The sequence below is a fragment of the Oncorhynchus mykiss genome, chromosome 8, assembly GCF_057628025.1.
Source record: "Oncorhynchus mykiss isolate SJ-2025 chromosome 8, ASM5762802v1, whole genome shotgun sequence".
In the NCBI taxonomy this organism is placed as follows: domain Eukaryota; kingdom Metazoa; phylum Chordata; class Actinopteri; order Salmoniformes; family Salmonidae; genus Oncorhynchus; species Oncorhynchus mykiss.
Window position 1 is genome coordinate 22,404,175 of NC_143029.1, and position 18,707 is coordinate 22,422,881.

At 42.3% G+C, this 18,707-nt stretch overlaps 2 protein-coding genes across 4 annotated transcripts in view; one reads left to right on the forward strand and one right to left on the reverse strand.

Annotated features, from left to right (window-relative positions):
- The window catches only part of LOC110529597 (plasminogen), a 27,711-nt gene extending 26,391 nt beyond the window's left edge, over nt 1-1,320 (forward strand). Inside the window, exon 19 of the mRNA XM_021611950.3 lies at nt 987-1,320. Within this exon, the coding sequence (XP_021467625.2) occupies nt 987-1,151 (165 nt within the window). The 3' untranslated portion in view covers nt 1,152-1,320. The remainder of the gene's footprint in view (nt 1-986) is intronic.
- Nucleotides 246-18,682, reverse strand: LOC110529598 (solute carrier family 22 member 2). Of its 3 annotated transcripts, XM_090242937.1 has the most exons (12): nt 17,587-18,682; nt 6,317-6,607; nt 5,730-5,833; nt 5,485-5,639; nt 4,637-4,805; nt 4,394-4,508; nt 4,205-4,305; nt 2,718-2,932; nt 2,504-2,612; nt 2,292-2,404; nt 2,066-2,165; nt 246-1,960 (listed from the first exon to the last, which is right to left on the reverse strand). In XM_090242937.1, exons 1-12 carry the CDS (start codon nt 17,917-17,919, stop codon nt 1,873-1,875), a joined length of 1,893 nt encoding a protein of 630 aa, XP_090099063.1. In that variant the 5' UTR covers nt 17,920-18,682; the 3' UTR covers nt 246-1,872. The 3 variants fall into 3 exon arrangements, with proteins under 3 accessions (XP_090099063.1, XP_021467626.1, XP_090099062.1); XM_021611951.3 differs by lacking the exon at nt 17,587-18,682 and having other exon boundaries at nt 6,317-6,836; XM_090242936.1 differs by having other exon boundaries at nt 1,628-2,165.
- Nucleotides 18,683-18,707: the final 25 nt, after the last annotated feature.

An 18,707-nucleotide genomic window follows, 5' to 3' on the forward strand; every position in this document is an offset into this window, starting at 1 on the left:
TTCGTTGCAATTTCTCTAAAGGAAAGACTTACACTTTTTATGGGTTATAGGGGTCTGTCTTCATTTAATTTCCTTTTTCTCACCATTATGATAGCAATATACAGTGGGGCAAAAATGTATTTAGTCAGCCACCAATTGTGCAAGTTCTCCCACTTAAAAAGATGAGAGAGGCCTGTAATTTTCATCATAGGTACACTTCAACTATGACAGACAAAATGAGAAAAAAAATCCAGAAAATCACATTGTAGGATTTTTAATGAATTTATTTGCAAATTATGGTGGAAAAATAAGTATTTGGTCACCTACAAATAAGCAAGATTTCTGGCTCTCACAATGTGATTTTTGTTTTGTCTGTCATAGTTGACATGTACCTATGATGAAAATTACAGGCCTCTCTCATCTTTTTAAGTGGGAGAACTTGCACAATTGGTGGCTGACTAAATACTTTTTTTTGCCCCACTGTACTACTTCCTGCAGTACAATACTGTCCAAATAATGCTTAAGAGCGTGTAGTAACAGTCTGTTCCAACACTGCTTTTATACAGACAGAAGGATTGTAATTAATCAACAAAAGTTGTGACACCTGTAGGAATTGTTAGCATCAACTTTCAAGGCTGAAATTACTTCCATTGCTGCAGAACAGCTGTAAGTTGTTAACCGTTTACTTGTTCCCTGAGAAATGCCTTTTTTTAACTCTGAAATGTACATTCTTTTTCAGTTTTTTGTAACTGAAACTTTTATTTTTAATCTCTGGCAGTTTACCGCTTCCCTTTTGTACCATTTCAGGTTATTCACTGGACTTGAACTGCTTAAAAAAAAGTATTATTTTGACCTATAGTGTACATGCTCAGCAACAACTAGTAATCATTCAATTTCAGTAAGGACTGTGTGATTGGTTGTACACTGCAGTTTCCACAATGAGTTGAAGTTGACTGCATTGGAGTGATGATGATAATGTTGGTGATGATGTTTTTGACTTCTTCCAGGGTGACAGTGGCGGCCCTTTGGTGTGCCATGCTCAGAACACCTTTGTTCTCCAGGGAGTGACATCTTGGGGTCTGGGCTGTGCTAACGCCATGAAGCCAGGAGTGTACGTCAGAGTATCGAAGTTTACGGATTGGATTGACAGTCAGATAAAGATGAATTCTTAACCCTCTACTATACATCCATAATCTCCAGGAATGGATCATTTGAGCCCTAAATGTAGTTTTAGTAAGACTTGAAAGTACAAATTAAATACCTGTCCTCAGTGATTTCTTCCGAAATTGCAAGGTTCATTGTTTTTGTTTAGAAAATAAAATAAAATAATTCTATTGATAAGCAATCCAATTATATTCTAGCCTGGTACACAACCATGGTGTTTGACCACATGTTAAAAAAAGGTAACAAAGGCTGACATTTTGTAAGAGCTTGTGTCATTAGGTTCTTTGCTGGGAAACCTTTTTAAAAATGTTGGTCAGGTCAGTCAAAAATAAATGTATATAATATTTAACATGACTGGGGTATATTAACATTTGGGATAACTACAGACAGTTTAGAATAAGAAACTTCTCAAAACACACTAGAGAAGATGACATTTCTGGCAATTTCTACCATAAAACTAGTGGAGGAATGATAAGGGACATCATTTGGGGATTTCCAACTGAAATATTTATTTTCGATAATAGAAATCCCCATTGTGTATTTTAACAGCAAAATTATTATTATGATAATTATTATGATCTAAAATGATGTCCTGTACAGTAATACATATAAATAGCAGCACCTCAAAAACATGAAAAGATTCACATCAGCTAGTGTTGGGAAACAACAAATGCAAAAAAAACATATAGGCTAAGCTGTCAATCTTGTGAAGAGGCGGAGCAAGATCGATCAAACGATTGTAGCTTCTTTGTTGGTCGTCATGTCAGTGGGCAAGAGATTTGTCAGTTGTTGACTCTTCGGATGGTTTTCTTTGTGTCTGTTTTCAACGGAATATGTACAATAAATCCATATTCCCCAAACAAATCCTCTAACACAATACAGTGCAATTTCGTTTAGTTTGAAGTTATAAATAAAATCATACCTGTTTGGGAACTCAATGTCATCGATGGTCTCAGGAAGTCTTACACCTCTGGTCTCAGGCAACAGCAAGACTAAACCTCCAGCTATGCACGCTATCGCCCCTGTGGGGTACGACAAAACATATTACCACATTGAGTGTCAGACAGAAATGGACTCCTCAGACAGAAATGGTCTCCAGTGTATAAGCATCTTATAACAGGTTAATTTGTGTTTTAATCATCATGTACCAAATATGATGAGTGGCAGCTCCAGCCAGATGGTAGCCAGTCTGTAGAGCAGGAACGGGGCCACGATGCCTCCGATGTCACACAGAGTAGAGCAGACTGACACACCTAGGTTCCTGAGGGAAGAAACAGTTGTAGTATTTTTTTCCAGAATTTTTTCCCCTGCTTTGTTATTAGTTCTCAATTTTGAGATGCTGCCCCCTGGTAAACTTTACCTGACAAAGGTGGGGTATAATTCAGTGTTCACAAACACCACCATCTCAAATGCCATGGTGATGCCCAACCGGCCAATGCAGGCCACAACTGTTTTGACCCAGAAGTGACCTGCAGGAGAGAGAGACATTACTGTACTGTATGTACTCTGCACATTAAATAAGACGGGATACTACCATTTTCTAACAAGTTTTCTTTCAGATATTGCACACTTACTATCTGGGATCATAGCAGTGATGAAGCAGGATACTCCAGCTACAATGTTGGCCGTGGCAAAGGGAAGACGACGTCCAATACGATCGATGGTGAAGAGGATTAGGAAGGCAGCAGGGAACTCTACCAGTCCAGAGATCAGGAAGTCAATGTAGACGTTTCCTCCTGCGATTCCCACACGCATGATAAGACCCTGGTAGACAATAGCACTAGTGAACCTGTGAAGATGATGATACATCATCCAATTAGGCCAGGAAAAGAGAAAGGGACCCTGTCATAAATGTATATGTAACGGGTTGAAGTTATTTGTGGTTCTTGAACACACCCTCTTGTCTCTGCCAATCACAGGTGCACCTCCTTCTAATTAAGGGTGTGGCTTTTTGTATGAAAGCTGAGCTTTTCCCTTGTTTCAGGGGATATTCTGAGAATCTCTGTGAATAGTAAATATGTGCCAGAACAGAGGGATAGGCCAATGATTGATATATGTTTCAGTAAGGTTGGCTTCTTAGCGGTCATAGCAATGCTTATCAACTAAACAGCAGAGATGAAATGTAAGTCACAGAAAATAGATGTGGTTGCAGCTGCAGAGAAGTACTTGGGGCTACAAGATTTGACTTCAGAAGTGTTACAGGGTGTGTTGAGTGGTAGTGTTCTGTCCTATCTGGCCAATGGCCTGGAGTAAGATCAGAGAGGGTTAAAGTAGTGGAATAAGGTGATTGGTTTGAATGAGTATAGGGTTAGTTGGTAGGGTAATTCAAAATATATTTGTATCTTTATTTTATTTCCCCCTTTTCTCATTTTGTATCACAGAGTGTAATGGATTTATACTATAGTTGAATTGGGGGCGGTAATGCAACATATTGGATGCCAACAGCCATTTAAACTCCACCGAAGAAGATGTTTCAGGGGATCGACAAAAAATTGTAAAGTCTGGCATTCCGTTGGAAGACAAGTTTAATCGGGAGTAAAGGTTCTATGGCAAGAGTGCCTGTTTCCATTGGTGCCACTCTCCTTCCCCCTTGGCATGTTCTCCAGGCTTGTTGGTATGTATGATGTATTGTATGTTGCCCAGAGTTAAACAGAACATTCTGAAGCGAAACCTTGATTATTGAATACTGGTGATGATGATTATTGAGATGATGATATACAGTGACTAAATTATTTGTTGGTCAGCAGATTCTGCACAGAGAATGCTAGGTACTGAAGATGTCCCAGTCTAAGCTTTCTGTTGGTCCTATTGTGAATAACATATAATGTTGCATTCTACCTGGCCTGTTTATTCAAATGCTAAACGCCTGCTGTTAAAGAACCTGTATGTTTAGTTTAGTCCCGAGGACCTCACGTATAAAAAAGGTGGAGTAGTATCAGCTACAGGAAAGAGTATTTATGGTATAATCTCCCACGTTACATATAGCTTTTGTGCTGTTGTAATTTTAGCTTAAAACATTGGTCAATAGATGTCTAGCTATTGTTTGCAGCATGGGTTTTACCAGTTGAACATGAGGATGAAGGTGTGTTTTCTCATGTTTGGAGTTCTGACCAGATCCAGGAACGAGGCAGTTGAGGTCTGTGCATTGTCGTCTCTCAGCGTCTGTAAGACAGGTTAGGCTATGGAAGCTATCATCAAATCTAGTTTAGTAGTGCCTTTTTAATGATGTATGTCCTGAAACATTTCTTACCTCAATGTTCTTGTAGAGGGTTTTCTTGTTTTCCTTCGCTATTGCCTCAATGATCTCCTTCGCTTTGGTTGAGTTGTTCTGAGAAAGAAGCCATCTTGGAGACTCTGGGATCAACCTGGAAGCCAAAATGTGAGACACAACATCAGGTTTTTAGAACCCTACAGACATGCAGTGTAGAAGGGCATTGGACACGGTGATCCTACAACAGGCCTGTACAATATCTGAGGTGATCACGGGTCTTACCAGAAGTAGGTTAGAAATATGAAGTAAGGAACAGCGAAGGTCACCTGCAGCCAGCGCCAGTCAGTGATGAGGTAGGCAATGAGGGTCAAAATGAGAATGCCTACACTGAAGAACATCTGTAAAAGCACGCCCACCATCCTCCTGTACTCAACTCCCACTAGCTCGGTGACTGAGGAGACAGGTCAGCAGTGTTAGTAATTTAACTACATTTTGCAGTAGCTTGGTGGTAGTTTGAAATCTAGGTAGTGTTTTCAGTAGTTAGCTACACCACTACATGGCAAAAGTAACTGCTGGAACTAAACTACATTTTGTGCAAAAATCAAATATTGGTAGGCAAAAATGACATTTTTAGGCATTAGACCTGCCTAATTCCCACTTGAAACAGTTGTTGTGTTAAATAGACTAAATTACACCTTCTGTAAAAATCTGACTCCAGAGTGATCTGTTCTTGCAATTTCTAGTCTATGACATTTCAAATGTACATATATCACAAAGTAGTTTGGATGTAGTGAACTACCTTTTTAAAGTAACTTTAGTTAAGTCAAATATATGTTTCTTAAAGGTAGCTATTGCGGCTTAACTTCTTCCAGTGTGAAGCAATCAGTAGCTCAATTATATTTTCAGACTAGCTTCCCTAACACTGCAGGTAAGACATACTGTACAATAAAGCATGTAACCTTAAGTAAAGCAAGAGGTATTACTGAAACATAATTTGACCATCCTCCTCAGTTGAAAGTTGCATAGGAAATAAACTGACTTCCTATTTGCTAAACCATAGACTAATTTGCTGCAAATGATCATGTAGTTAATACATCAACTTTTGTGGGACAAGGGATGTTTTTTCATACTAAGCACATATACAGACATCCAGCCTCCTTTAACAGCAAAGCCAAAGATTGTGCGAAATACAAGCATGGATATGTAGTTTGGAGCCACTGCTACAAGTATTCCAGCAACCCCATTCAAGAGGTTGGACATCAAGAAGCTCCTTTTTCTGCCGAACCTTCAAACAAGAAGAAAGAAAGAGAATGTAAAAACAGCATCTAATGTTGAAAAGAGAATCTTTCATCTGTGTTTGCTGAGTAAACTTTACCTGTCAGCCAGGTATCCAAAAGTTATGCTTCCAACAAGGAAGCCCACATTCAGTGTAGCCTGGTACATATCCACCACCCAGGCATCATTACATACCAAGTCAAACTGAAATGAAGAAATACCTCATAATTCACTGCCATATTATAGGGATACTTTGGGATTTTGGCAATGAGGACCTTGATCTACTTCCCCAGAGTCAGATAAACTTGTGAATACTATTTTTATGTCTCTGTATCCAGTAAGAATGAAGTTAGAGGTAGTTTTGCGAGCAAATTAGCCCAATGACTGAAAGTATATGGGTATCTGCTAGCGTGCTAGCAGATACCCGCTAGTAGATACCCATAGACTTCCAGGTATTGCGCTAAAGCTAGTTAGCAAATGTGCTAGTGCTTGTTAGCAACTTCCTTCAAACTGCACGCAGAGACATTCAAAAATGATATGCACAAGTTAATCTGACTCTGGGGAAGTAAATAAAGGGGCTCTTTGACAAAATCTCAAAGTATCCCTTTAATGTCTTAAAACATGAACTTGTTTAGTGTTACATAACAATACAAGTTATTGTCTAATAAAAAAAGAGAACGTTCTCACCTCGGTCACAAAGGACTGCCTGCCTTCATAGTCATACTCCCAGCCTTCCTTGCAGGAGGTCATGGGAGCTTTGCTGCGATGGGCGTCGGTGAGGTCAGACTCTGGGTTGTCACAGGTCAGACCTGTATTGTTCCAGTCCAGGTCATACTGCTCACACTGACTGTGGACCAGCACTCCTGAGGTGTTGACCAGAGGGACGGTGATCTTTCTGGCATCCATCAGGTTCCAGCCACAGCTCTGCCGGATCTGACTCACCACTGAGTCCCGGCACCAATGCTCTGGGGTGAACCCCTGGAACACAATGCCCACATAGACCCCAGAAAAAGGCAACGACACCATACATAACAGAGCGAAAATGCGCTTTTGGCAACGACCAAAATTCCCTGCCTCCTCTAGGATTTCATCGAATGTGGTCATGGTTGCAGAGTTGGGTGTCAGAAGCAGAGATACTATATGTGAGACTGCAGTGGGATTTGTGCAGGGGTTTTAAAAGCAAAGAGCAGATCAAAAGTCCAATAGTGAGGTTGACCCTTGACCTACAGTGTTGACTCGCCAACAGAGGCAGCATGTTACTTTTTAATAGCGCTGGCTGTACAGAGTGCAATTCCACTGTGTATTATGCGTATTATGCAAATTAGACCATGTGGATTTTTTTTTGTTATACTCCTGGAAGATAATTACATAATTGTATACTCCTGCATGATACTCACATAATTATAATTGTAATTTAATGTCACATTTATTACAAGTTTGTGTGCTTGCGGGAGTAGGGTTGTATAACCATAGACATGTTCTCTCACATATTTTCTGCTCGCACGGCATATTGTCAATTCACAGAAACAACACAATCCATCCACTTCTCAACAATGGCAGGTAAGTAACTGTCAAACACTTATAATAACAAAGCTAGGGCAACAACAAACTATTTCAGTAAATTACTTCAAACACGTAATAAAAAAATAAGCACAAAGCACATAATCTGAGAGGGAGATCTTACTGTAACCGATGCACACATGGTAGAGGAGAAATAATTCAAAATATCTTCCCAATCACTTCAGAATCACTTTATTCCCCAATTATACACATACCCAGAATTTGACTTAGTGAATAGGTGCTGCCAGCAACAGACAATGTACAAACAGAATACAGACACACAGTCAACATAGTCAACATACAGGATATTCAATATAAATACAGTGAACATCAAACATTAAACTTTGCAAACACCAATACAAACAATCCTTATTGTATTAGAGACAACAAATTAAACAGACAGGTAATGTTAACATAAAATAACATGAAATAATAAATACTGCTCTTCACCACCCTCTCATACTTTTATCACACAACCTCTAAGAGGTCCAGGACGGAATCAGACAGTCTCAGGTTCTTTGTTGGTTGTCACGTCGATGATGGTGAGCAAGAGACTGTTTCCTCTTCAGCTACAGTACATACTCCTCAGAGCCTGTTCTTTGCATCTGAGATGGCAAGAGGGGCAAGATGGCACCGGCAGAGATGGTCGCCTCACTTCGAGTCCTTAGGAAACTATACAGTATTTTTTTAATGCATTATTTCTTACATTGTAAGCCCAGAAAATCATAAGTGTTATTACATACAGCCGAGAAGAACCTTTGGATATAAGAGCGACGTCAACTTAACAACATTACAACCAGGAATACGACTTTCCCGAAGCGGATCATTTGTTCGGTCCAAAGACCCAGGACAATGGATCGGATCCCAGTAGGCAACCCAAAACAGTGTCACCGCAGAAGAGGTAGACGGAGCGGCCTCCTGGTCAGGCTTCAAAGGTGTGCATGCTGCCCACCGGTTCCATGTATACTACTCTCCAATGTCCAGTCTCTAGACAACAAGGTGGATGGAATTAGGGCAAGGGTGCAGGCCAGGCAGTAGGCTGTTAGCCAGCCTGCCAGCATAGTGGAGTCTGCCACTAGCACAGTCAGTGTAGTCAGCTCAGCTATCCCCATTGAGACCGTGTCTGTGCCTGGACCTAGGTTGGGCAAAACTAAACATGGCGGTGTTCGCCTTAGCAATCTCACTAGGATAAAGACCTCCTCCAATCCTGTCATTATTGAAAGAGATCATGATACCTCACATCTCAAAATAGGGCTACTTAATGTTAGATCCCTTACTTCAAAGGCAATTATAGTCAATGAACTAATCACTGATCATAATCTTGATGTGATTGGCCTGACTGAAACATGGCTTAAGCCTGATGAATTTACTGTGTTAAATGAGGCCTCACCTCCTGGCTACACTAGTGACCATATTCCCTGTGCATCCCGCAAAGGCGGAGGTGTTGCTAACATTTACGATAGCGAATTTCAATTTACAAAAAAATAAATGCAGTTTTCGTCTTTTGAGCTTCTAGTCATGAAATCTATGCAGCCTACTCAATCACTTTTTATAGCTACTGTTTACAGGCCTCCTGGGCCATATACAGCGTTCCTCATTGAGTTCCCTGAATTCCTATCGGACCTTGAGGTCATAGCAGATAATATGCTAATCTTTGGTGACTTTAATATTCACATGGAAAAGTCCACAGACCCACTCCAAAAGGCTTTCGGAGTCATCATCAAATCAGTGGGTTTTGTCCAACATGTCTCTGGACCTACTCACAGTCATACTACTCACAGTCATACACAGTCATACTTTGTCCCATGGAATAAATGTTGTGGATCTTAATGTTTTTCCTCATAATCCTGGACTATCGGACCACCATTTTATTACGTTTGCAATTGCAACAAATAATTTGCTCAGACCCCAACCAAGGAACATCAAAAGTCGTGCTATAAATTCACAGACAACACAAAGATTCCTTGATGTCCTTCCAGACTCCCTCTGTCTACCCAAGGACGCCAGAGGACAAAAATCAGTTAACCACCTAACTGAGGAACTCAATTTAACATTGTGCAATACCCTAGATGCAGTTGCACCCCTAAAAACTAAAAACATTTCTCATAAGAAACTAGCTTCCTGGTATACAGAAAATACCCAAGCTCTGAAGCAAGCTTCCAGAAAATTGGAACGGAAATGGCGCCACACCAAACTGGAAGTCTTCCGACTAGTTTGGAAAGACAGTACCGTGCAGTATCGAAGAGCCCTTACTGCTGCTCGATCATCCTATTTTTCCAACTTAATTAAGGAAAATAAGAACAATCCGAAATTCCTTTTTGATACTGACGCAAAGCTAACTAAAAAGCAGCATTCCCCAAGAGAGGATGGCTTTCACTTCAGCAGTAATAAATTCATTAACTTCTTTGAGGAAAAATCATGATTATTAGAAAGCAAATTACGGACTCCTCTTTAAATCTGCACATTCCTTCAAAGCTCAGTTGTCCTGAGTCTGCACAACTCTGCCAGGACAACAGTGGTAGGCTTGATTACCAACAACGACGAGACGGCCTAAAGGGAGGAGGTGAGGGCCCTCGGAGTGTGGTGTCAGGAAAATAACCTCACACTCAACGTCAACAAAACAAAGGAGATAATCGTGGACTTCAGGAAACAGCAGAGGGAACACCCCCCTATCCACATCGATGGAACAGTAGTGGAGAGGGTAGCAAGTTTTAAGTTCATCGGCATACACATCACAGACAAACTGAATTGGTCCACCCACACAGACAGCATTGTGAAGAAGGCGCAGCAGCGCCTCTTCAACCTCAGGAGGCTGAAGAAATTCGACTTGTCACCAAAAGCACTCACAAACTTCTACAGATGCACAATCGAGAGCATCCTGTCGGGCTGTATCACCGCCTGGTACGGCAACTGCTCCGCCCACAACCGTAAGGTTCTCCAGAGGGTAGTGAGGTCTGCACAACGCATCACCGGGGGCAAACTACCTGCCCTCCAGGACACCTACACCCAATGTTACAGGAAGGCCATAAAGATCATCAAGGACAACAACCACCCGAGCCACTGCCTGTTCACCCCGCTATCATCCAGAAGGCGAGGCCAGTACAGGTGCATCAAAGCTGCGACCGAGAGACTGAAAAACAGCTTCTATCTCAAGGCCATCAGACTGTTAAACAGCCACCACTAACATTGAGTGGCTGCTGCCAACACACTGACTCAACTCCAGCCACTTTAATAATGGGAATTGATGGGAAATGATGTAAAATATATCACTAGCCACTTTAAACAATGCTACCTAATATAATGTTTACATACCCTACATTATTCATCTCATATGTATACGTATATACTGTACTCTATATCATCTACTGCATCTTTATGTAATACATGTATCACTAGCCACTTTAACTATGCCACTTTGTTTACATACTCATCTCATATGTATATACTGTACTCGATACCATCTACTGTATCTTGCCTATGCCGCTCTGTACCATCACTCATTCATATATCTTTATGTACATATTCTTTATCCCCTTACACTTGTGTGTATAAGACAGTAGTTTTGGAATTGTTAGTTAGATTACTTGTTGGTTATTACTGCATTGTCGGACTAGAAGCACAAGCATTTTGCTACACTCGCATTAACATCTGCTAACCATGTGTATGTGACAAATAAAATTTGATTTGATTTGACCTAGGATCAAGAGAGACACTCAAGTGTTTTAGTACTATATCTCTTGACACAATGATGAAAATAATCATGGCCTCTAAACCTTCAAGCTGCATACTGGACTCTGTTCCAACTAAGCTACTGAAAGAGCTGCTTCCTGTGCTTGTCCCTCCTATGTTGAACATAATAAGTGGCTCTCTATCCACCTGATGTATACCAAACTCACTAAAAGTTGCAGTAATAAAGCCTCTCTTGAAAAAGCCAAACCTTGACCCAGAAAATATAAAAAACTATCAGCCTATATCGAATCTTCCATTCCTCTCAAAAATTTTAGAAAAGGCTGTTGCGCAGCAACTCACTGCCTTCCTGAAGACAAACAATGTATACAAAATGCTTCAGTCTGGTTTTAGACCCCATCATAGCACTGAGACTGCACTTGTGAAGTTGGTAAATTACCTTTTAATGGCATCAGACCGAGGTTCTGCATCTGTCCTTGTGCTCCTAGACCTTAGTGCTGCTTTTGATACCATCGATCACCACATTCTTTTGGAAAGATTGGAAACCCAAATTGTTCTACACGGACAAGTTCTGGCCTGGTTTAGATCTTATCTGTCAGAAAGATATCAGTTTGTCTCTGTGAATGGTTTGTCCTTTGACAAATCAACTGTAAATTTCGGTGTTCCTCAAGGTTCCGTTTTAGGACCACTATTGTTTTCACTATATATTTTACCTCTTGGGGATGTCATTCGAAAACATAATGTTAACTTTCACTGCTATGCAGATGACACACAGCTGTACATTTCAATGAAACATGGTGAAGACGCAAAATTACTCTCGCTAGAAGCATGTGTTTCAGACATAAGGAAGTGGATGGCTGCAAACTTTCTACTTTTAAACTCAAAACAGAGATGCTTGTTCTAGGTCCCAAGAAACAAAGAGATCTTCTGTTGAATCTGACAATTAATCTTAATGGTTGTACAGTCGTCTCAAATAAAACTGTGAAGGACCTCGGCGTTACTCTGGACCCTGATCTCTCTTTTGAAGAACATATCAAGACTGTTTCAAGGACAGCTATTTTCCATCAACGTAACATTGCAAAAATCAGAAATGCTCTGTCCAAAAATGATGCAGAAAAATTAATCCATGCTTTTGTCACTTCTAGGTTAGACTACTGCAATGCTCTACTTTCCGGCTACCCGGATAAAGCACTAAATAAACTTCAGTTAGTGCTAAATACGGCTGCTAGAATCCTGACTAGAACCAACATTTCTTTATCATATTACTCTAGTGCTAGCCTCCCTACACTGGCTTCCTGTCAAGGCAAGGGCTGATTTCAAGGTTTTACTGCTAACCGACAAAGCATTACATGGGCTTGCTCCTACCTATCTCTCTGATTTGGTCCTGACGTACATACCTACACGTACGCTACGGTCACAAGACGCAGGCCTCCTAATTGTCCCTAGAATTTCTAAGCAAACAGCTGGAGGCAGGGCTTTCTCCCATAGAGCTCCATTTTTATGGAATGGTCTGCCTACCCATGTGAGAGACGCAAACTCGGTCTCAACCTTTCAGTCTACTGAAGACTCATCTCTTCAGTGGGTCATATGATTGAGTGTAGTCTAGCCCAAGAGTGTGAAGGTGAACGGAAAGGCTCTGGACCATGAACCGCCCTTGCTGTCTCTGCCTGGCCGGTTCCCTTCTTTCCACTGGGATTCTCTGCCTCTAACCCTATTACAGGGACTGATTCATACCGTCCCTAGGAGGGGTGCGTCACTTGAGTGGGTTGAGTCACTGGTGTGATCTTCCTGTCTGGGTTGGCGCCCCCCCTTGGGTTGTGCCGTGGCGGAGATCTTTGTGGGCTATACTCGGCCTTGTCTCAGGATGGTAAGTTGGTGGTTGAAGATATCCCTCTAGTGGTGTGGGGGCTGTGCTTTGGCAATGTGGGTGGGGTTATATCCTTCCTGTTTGGCCCTGTCCGGGGGTATCATCGGATGGGGCCACAGTGTCTCCTGACCCCTCCTGTCTCAGCCTCCAGTATCTATGCTGCAGTAGTTTATGTGTCGGGGGGGCTAGGGTCAGTTTGTTATATCTGGACTACCTATTCTGTCCTATCCCGGGTCCTGTGTGAATTTAAGTATGCTCTCTCTAATTCTCTCTTTCTTTCTCTCTCTCGGAGGACCTGAGCCCTAGGACCATGCCTCAGGACTACCTGGCATGATGACTCCTTGCTGTCCCCAGTCCACCTGGCCGTGCTGCTGCTCCAGTTTCAACGGTTCTGCCTGTGATTATTATTATTTGACCATGCTGGTCATTTATGAACATTTGAACATCTTGGCCATGTTCTGTTATAATCTCCACCCAGCACAGCCATAAGAGGACTGGCCACCCCACATAGCCTGGTTCCTCTCTAGGTTTCTACCTAGGTTTTGGCCTTTCTATGGAGTTTTAGCCACCGTGCTTCTACACCTGCATTGCTTGCTGTTTGGGGTTTTAGGCTGGGTTTCTGTACAGCGCTTTGAGATATCAGCTGAAGTATGAAGGGCTATATAAATACATTCGATTTGATTTGACTTTCTGAGAGACATCAGACATTCTCTGTTTCATGGAAACATGGCTCTCTCGGGATATGTTGTCGGAGTCGGTACAGCCACCGGGTTTCTTCATGCATCGCGCCGACAGAAATAAACATTACTCTAGGAAGAAGAAGGGTGGGAGTGTGTGCTTCATGATTAACCATTCATGGTGTAACCATAACAACCTACAGGAACTCAAGCCCTTCTGTTCACCTGACCTAGAATTCCTTACAATCAAATGCCGACCATATTATCTCCCAAGAGAATTCTCGTCAGTTCTCGTCACAGCTGTGTATATACCCCCTCAAGCAGGTACTGCGACAACCCTCAAGGAACTTCACTGGACTCTATGTAAACTGAAAACCATATATCCTGAGGCTGCATTTATTGTAGCTGGGGATTTTAACAAAGCAAATTTGAGAACAAGGCTACATAAATTCTATCAGCATATTGATTGCAGCACTCACACAGGCAATACACTGGACCACTGCTACTCTAACTTCCGTGATGCATACAAGGCCCTACTTCCGACCACGTCTCCATCTTGCTCCTACTTTCCTCAAAACTCAAAAAGGATGTACCCGTGACTAGAACCATTCAACGCTGGTCTGACCAATCCACGCTTCAAGATTGTTTCGATCACGAAGACTGGGAAAAGTTCCGGGCAGCCTTAGAGAATAACATCGATCTATACGCTGACACGGTGAGTGAGTTCATAAGGAATGCATTGGAGATGTTGTACCCACTGTGACTATTAAAACCTACCCTAACCAAAAACCAAAACTGAAAGTGCGAACAACCACATTTAACGATGGAAAGATGACTGGGAATATGGCCAAATATAAACCGTGTGGTTATTCCCTCAGCAAGGAAATCAAAAAAGTGAAATGTAAATATATTGACAAAGTGGAGTCACAGTTCAACAGCTCAGACACAAGACGTATGTGTCAGGGTCTACAGGCAATTACGGACTACAAAAATAATTCCAGCCACGTCACGGACACCAACGTATTGCTTCCAGACAAACTAAACAAATTCTTTGCCCGCTTTGAGGATTATACTGTGCCACCGACGCGGCCCGCTAAACAAGGACTGCGTGCCCCCCTCTACTTCTCCGTGGCAGATATGAGTAAGACATTTAAACGTGTTAACCCTCGCAAGGCTGCTCGTCCAGATGGCCATCCCTAGCCGCATCCTCAGAGCATGCGCAGACCAGCTGGCTGGTGTGTTTACAGACATATTCTATCGCTCCCTATCCCAGTCTGCTGTCCCCACATGCTTCAAGATGGCCACCATTATTCCTGTACCCAAGAAGACAAAGATAACTGAACTAAATGATTATCGCCCTGTATCACTCACTTCTGTCATCATGAAGTGCTTTGAGAGACTAGTCAAGGATCATTTTACCTCCAACTTACCTGCCACCCTAGACCCACTTCAGTTTGCATACCGCCCCAACAGGTCCACAGACGATGTAATCGCCATCACACTGCACGCTGCCCTATCCCATCTGGACAAGAGGAATACCTATGTAAGTATGCTGTTCAGTGACTGCAGCTCAGCATTCAACACCATAATACCATCCAAGCTCATCATTAAGCTGGAGGCCCTGGGTCTCAACCCCGCCCTGTGCAATTGGGTCCTGGAATTTCTGATGGGCCACCCCCAGGTGGTGAAGGCAGGAAACAACATCTCCACTTCGCTGACCCTCAACACTGGGGCCCCACAAGGCAACATGCACAGTCCCCTCCTGTACTCCCTGTTCACCCGTGACTGCGTGGCCATGCACGCCTCCAACTCAATCATCAAGTTTGCAGAAGACACAACTTGATTACCAACAACGATGAGACAGCCTACAGGGAGGAGTTGAGGGTACTCGGAGTGTGGTGTCAGGAAAACAACCTCTCACTCAACGTCAACAAAACAAAGGAGATGATAGTGGATTTCAGGAAACAGCAGAGGGAGCACCCCCTTATCCACATCGAAGGGACAATAGTGGAGAAGGTGGAAAGTTTTAAGTTCCTCGGCATACACATCACAGATAAACTGAAATGGTCCACCCACACAGACAGTGTGGTGAAGAAGGCGCAACAGCACCTCTTCAACCTCAGGAGGCTGAAGAATTTTGGCTTGTCACCTAAAACCTTGACAAACATTTACAGATGCACAATTGAGGGCATCCTGTCGGGCTGTATCAACACCTGGTACGGCAACTGCACCGCCCTCAACCGCAAGGCTCTCCAGAGGGTGGTGTAGTCTGCACAACGGATCACCAGAGGTAAACTATCTGCCCTCCAGGACACCTACAGCACCCGATGTCACAGCGGGGCCTGTTCACCCCGTTACCATCCAGATGGCGAGGTCAGTACGGGTGGATCAAACCTGGGACGAGAGACTGAAAAACAGCTTCTATCTCAAGGCCATCAGACTGTTAAACAGCAATCACTAACTCAGAGAGGCTGCTGCCGACATAGAGACTCAACTTTAAAAAATGACACTTGAGTAATGTAAGATATGTAAACCTTATTAATCTCATATGTATATACTCTATCTTATACCATCTACTGCATCTTGCCTATGTTGCTCGGCCATCGCTCATCCATATATTTATATGTACATATTCTTATTCCATCCCTTTAGATTTTTGTGTATTAGGTAGTTGTTGGGGAATTGTTAGATTACTTAGATATTAGATGTTACTGCACTGTTGGAACTAGAAGCACAAGCATTTCGCTACACTCGCATTAACATCTGCTAACCATGTGTATGTGACCAATACAATTCTATTTGATTTGATTTGAGGAACACATACACACACAATGAATAGATTTTCACCTCAGACATTATCAATACAATAACCTTTTTGTTTGAAAGCATGATATTTCAGCGCATTCTCTTATAAAAAGAATAGAAACATATATAAGAGCCTCCCGAGTGGCGAGGTGGTTTAAGGCACTGCATCGTAGTTGCTAGCTGTGCCACTAGAGATCCTGGTTCAAGTCCAGACTCGCGACCGGGAGACCCATGGGGGCACAATTCTCCCAGCGTTGTCTGGGTTAGGGGAGGGTTTGGCCGGCAGGGATGTCCTTGTCCCATCTCGCTCTAGCGACTCCTATGGTGGGCTGTGCGCATGCACGCTGACATGGATGCCAGTTGTACGGTGTTTGACATTCGTGTGGCTGGCTTCCGGGTTAAGCAGCATTGTGTCAAGAAGCAGTGTGGTTGGGTCGTATTTCGGAGGACGCATGGCTCTCGACCTTCGGGAGTTGCAGCAATGAGACAAGACTGTAACTACCAATTGGATACCACGAAAATGGGGTACAATTAAAAGAAAATAAATAAATTGATGTATAGAAATCTCACTTTTCTGCAAACTCAATGGTGTCAGGAAGTTGTAAACCTTTGGTCTCAGGCAACAGAAAAACCAAATCGCCAGCCACAAACACAAGGGCCCCTTGTCACAAAGACGTATCACCATTAGCATATCAGTGCCCGCCTGTCTCTAGAAAACATTCCCTAAGTAGCTGTGCTTGAGGCTTTATCAGCCAAAAGTATTAGTTTCAAGCTAATCTCTTGTGGATAGACTATCAATGTCTTTGGTAATTGTTAGCATCTTAATCAAGCATCTGACCAAATTATGCTAGATTTTAGTGGGTTAAACTGGGAGTAGTTTCAAACTCAAGATATTCAGATACTGGTACAGTAAGATTCCATCTTCATACAGCATTGATGTGTTACAAGTTAATAATGCTTGTGTATAATCATGTTCTAACATTGCAATTAGGTACCGAAGATGATGAGGGCAGCTCCAGCCAGATGACAGCCAGCCTGTAGAGAATGAATGTGGCCACGATGCATCCGATGTCACACAGAGTGGAGCACGGTGACATATCCATGTTCCGTAGGAGAGAAACAATACTATCACTGTCTGGAATTTTAGCTTTAAACTGAACTTTTTGTTATGCCGATTGTCAATGTTGTTTGATGCAACCATGTGGTGCTATTTATTTCAATATTGTTGTTGTCTGTGCCCCACCTGGTCAAACTGAAATTCACAAATACCTTATCATTCACTGACATTTTAATTGGTTCTTTGTCATGACATTCAATTAAAATTGGACATATATTTCATTAACATTTCATAAAGTTCTCACCTCAGTCACAAAGGACTGCCTGACTTCGTAGTCATACTCCCAGCCTTCCTTGCAGGAGGTCATGGGAGCTTTGCTGCGGTGGGCGTCGGTGAGGTCAGACTCTGGGTTGTCACAGGTCAGACCTGTATTGTTCCAGTCCAGGTCATACTGCTCACACTGACTGTGGACCAGCACTCCTGAGGTGTTGACCAGAGGGACGGTGATCTTTCTGGCATCCATCAGGTTCCAGCCACAGCTCTGCCGGATCTGACTCACCCCTGAGTACCGGCACCAATGCTCTGGGATGAACCCCTGGAACATAATGCCTATGTAGACCCATGGCATGGAGACCATGCAGAGCAGGAAAATGATTCACTTCTGGGATTGCCCCAGCTTGCCCGCCTCCTCTAGGTTGTCATCAAATGTGTACAAGTACATGGTTGCAGTTTTCAGTCACTAAGACATTTGTGACTGCAGAAAGACCTGACCATGGTTTTTCAACGGTGTGAAAACAATCAAAGGTCCAACAGAGGTTGACCTTCGACCTATCAGTGACTGACGATGCATTTAGACACGTTCACTAGAGCAGGCTTCAGACGTCATGGGGATCTTGCAATTGAACGCTACAGAATTCTTTAATAATCTGTTTGGTTTGATAAAAGGTCAAATCCAATAGCACATTCATTGATGGTCCATCACAAACCACAAAATGTTCATTGTTACAGTATACATTAGTGTATACTGTATGAATATTTATCGTGATTTTACCTGATCTTGGTTAGTTCTAGATGAATTGCCCACTCAATTACATGTTATTTAATCATGCCACTATGTCCATTTCATTTAGGTCAATATTTAATGTATTGTAAAAACGGAATACATCTCAACTGTGTTTTTGTCACTTTTTAAAAAGTTTAGTGGAAAGTCAACACGGTCAAAAGAATGACTGATCTTACAGAAATGTCGGTCTACCTCATATTTTCCTTTTGAAGCCTTTATGACTAGGGAAACATACAGTACTGAGACTTCGGAGGTTCTGTTCAATAAATGCATCAACCGGTTGACCTTTCAGAGCAACCTTAGTCAAATCTCCTCAAACCTGGAAGTGCTAAATGACGTTACTCTTTAATAGAAACAGTGAC

Excerpts from the sequence above, each read along its gene's own strand:
- LOC110529598 (XM_090242936.1), bottom strand. The coding sequence starts at position 17,919 with ATGGTCTCCATGCCATGGGTCTACATAGGCATTATGTTCCAGGGGTTC. Across the intron at positions 5,834-6,316 it reads GGCAGTCCTTTGTGACCGAG|TTTGACTTGGTATGTAATGA; the intron begins GTGAGAACGTTC and ends TCTTCATTTCAG. Across the intron at positions 2,405-2,503 it reads TTATACCCCACCTTTGTCAG|GAACCTAGGTGTGTCAGTCT; the intron begins GTAAAGTTTACC and ends TTCTTCCCTCAG.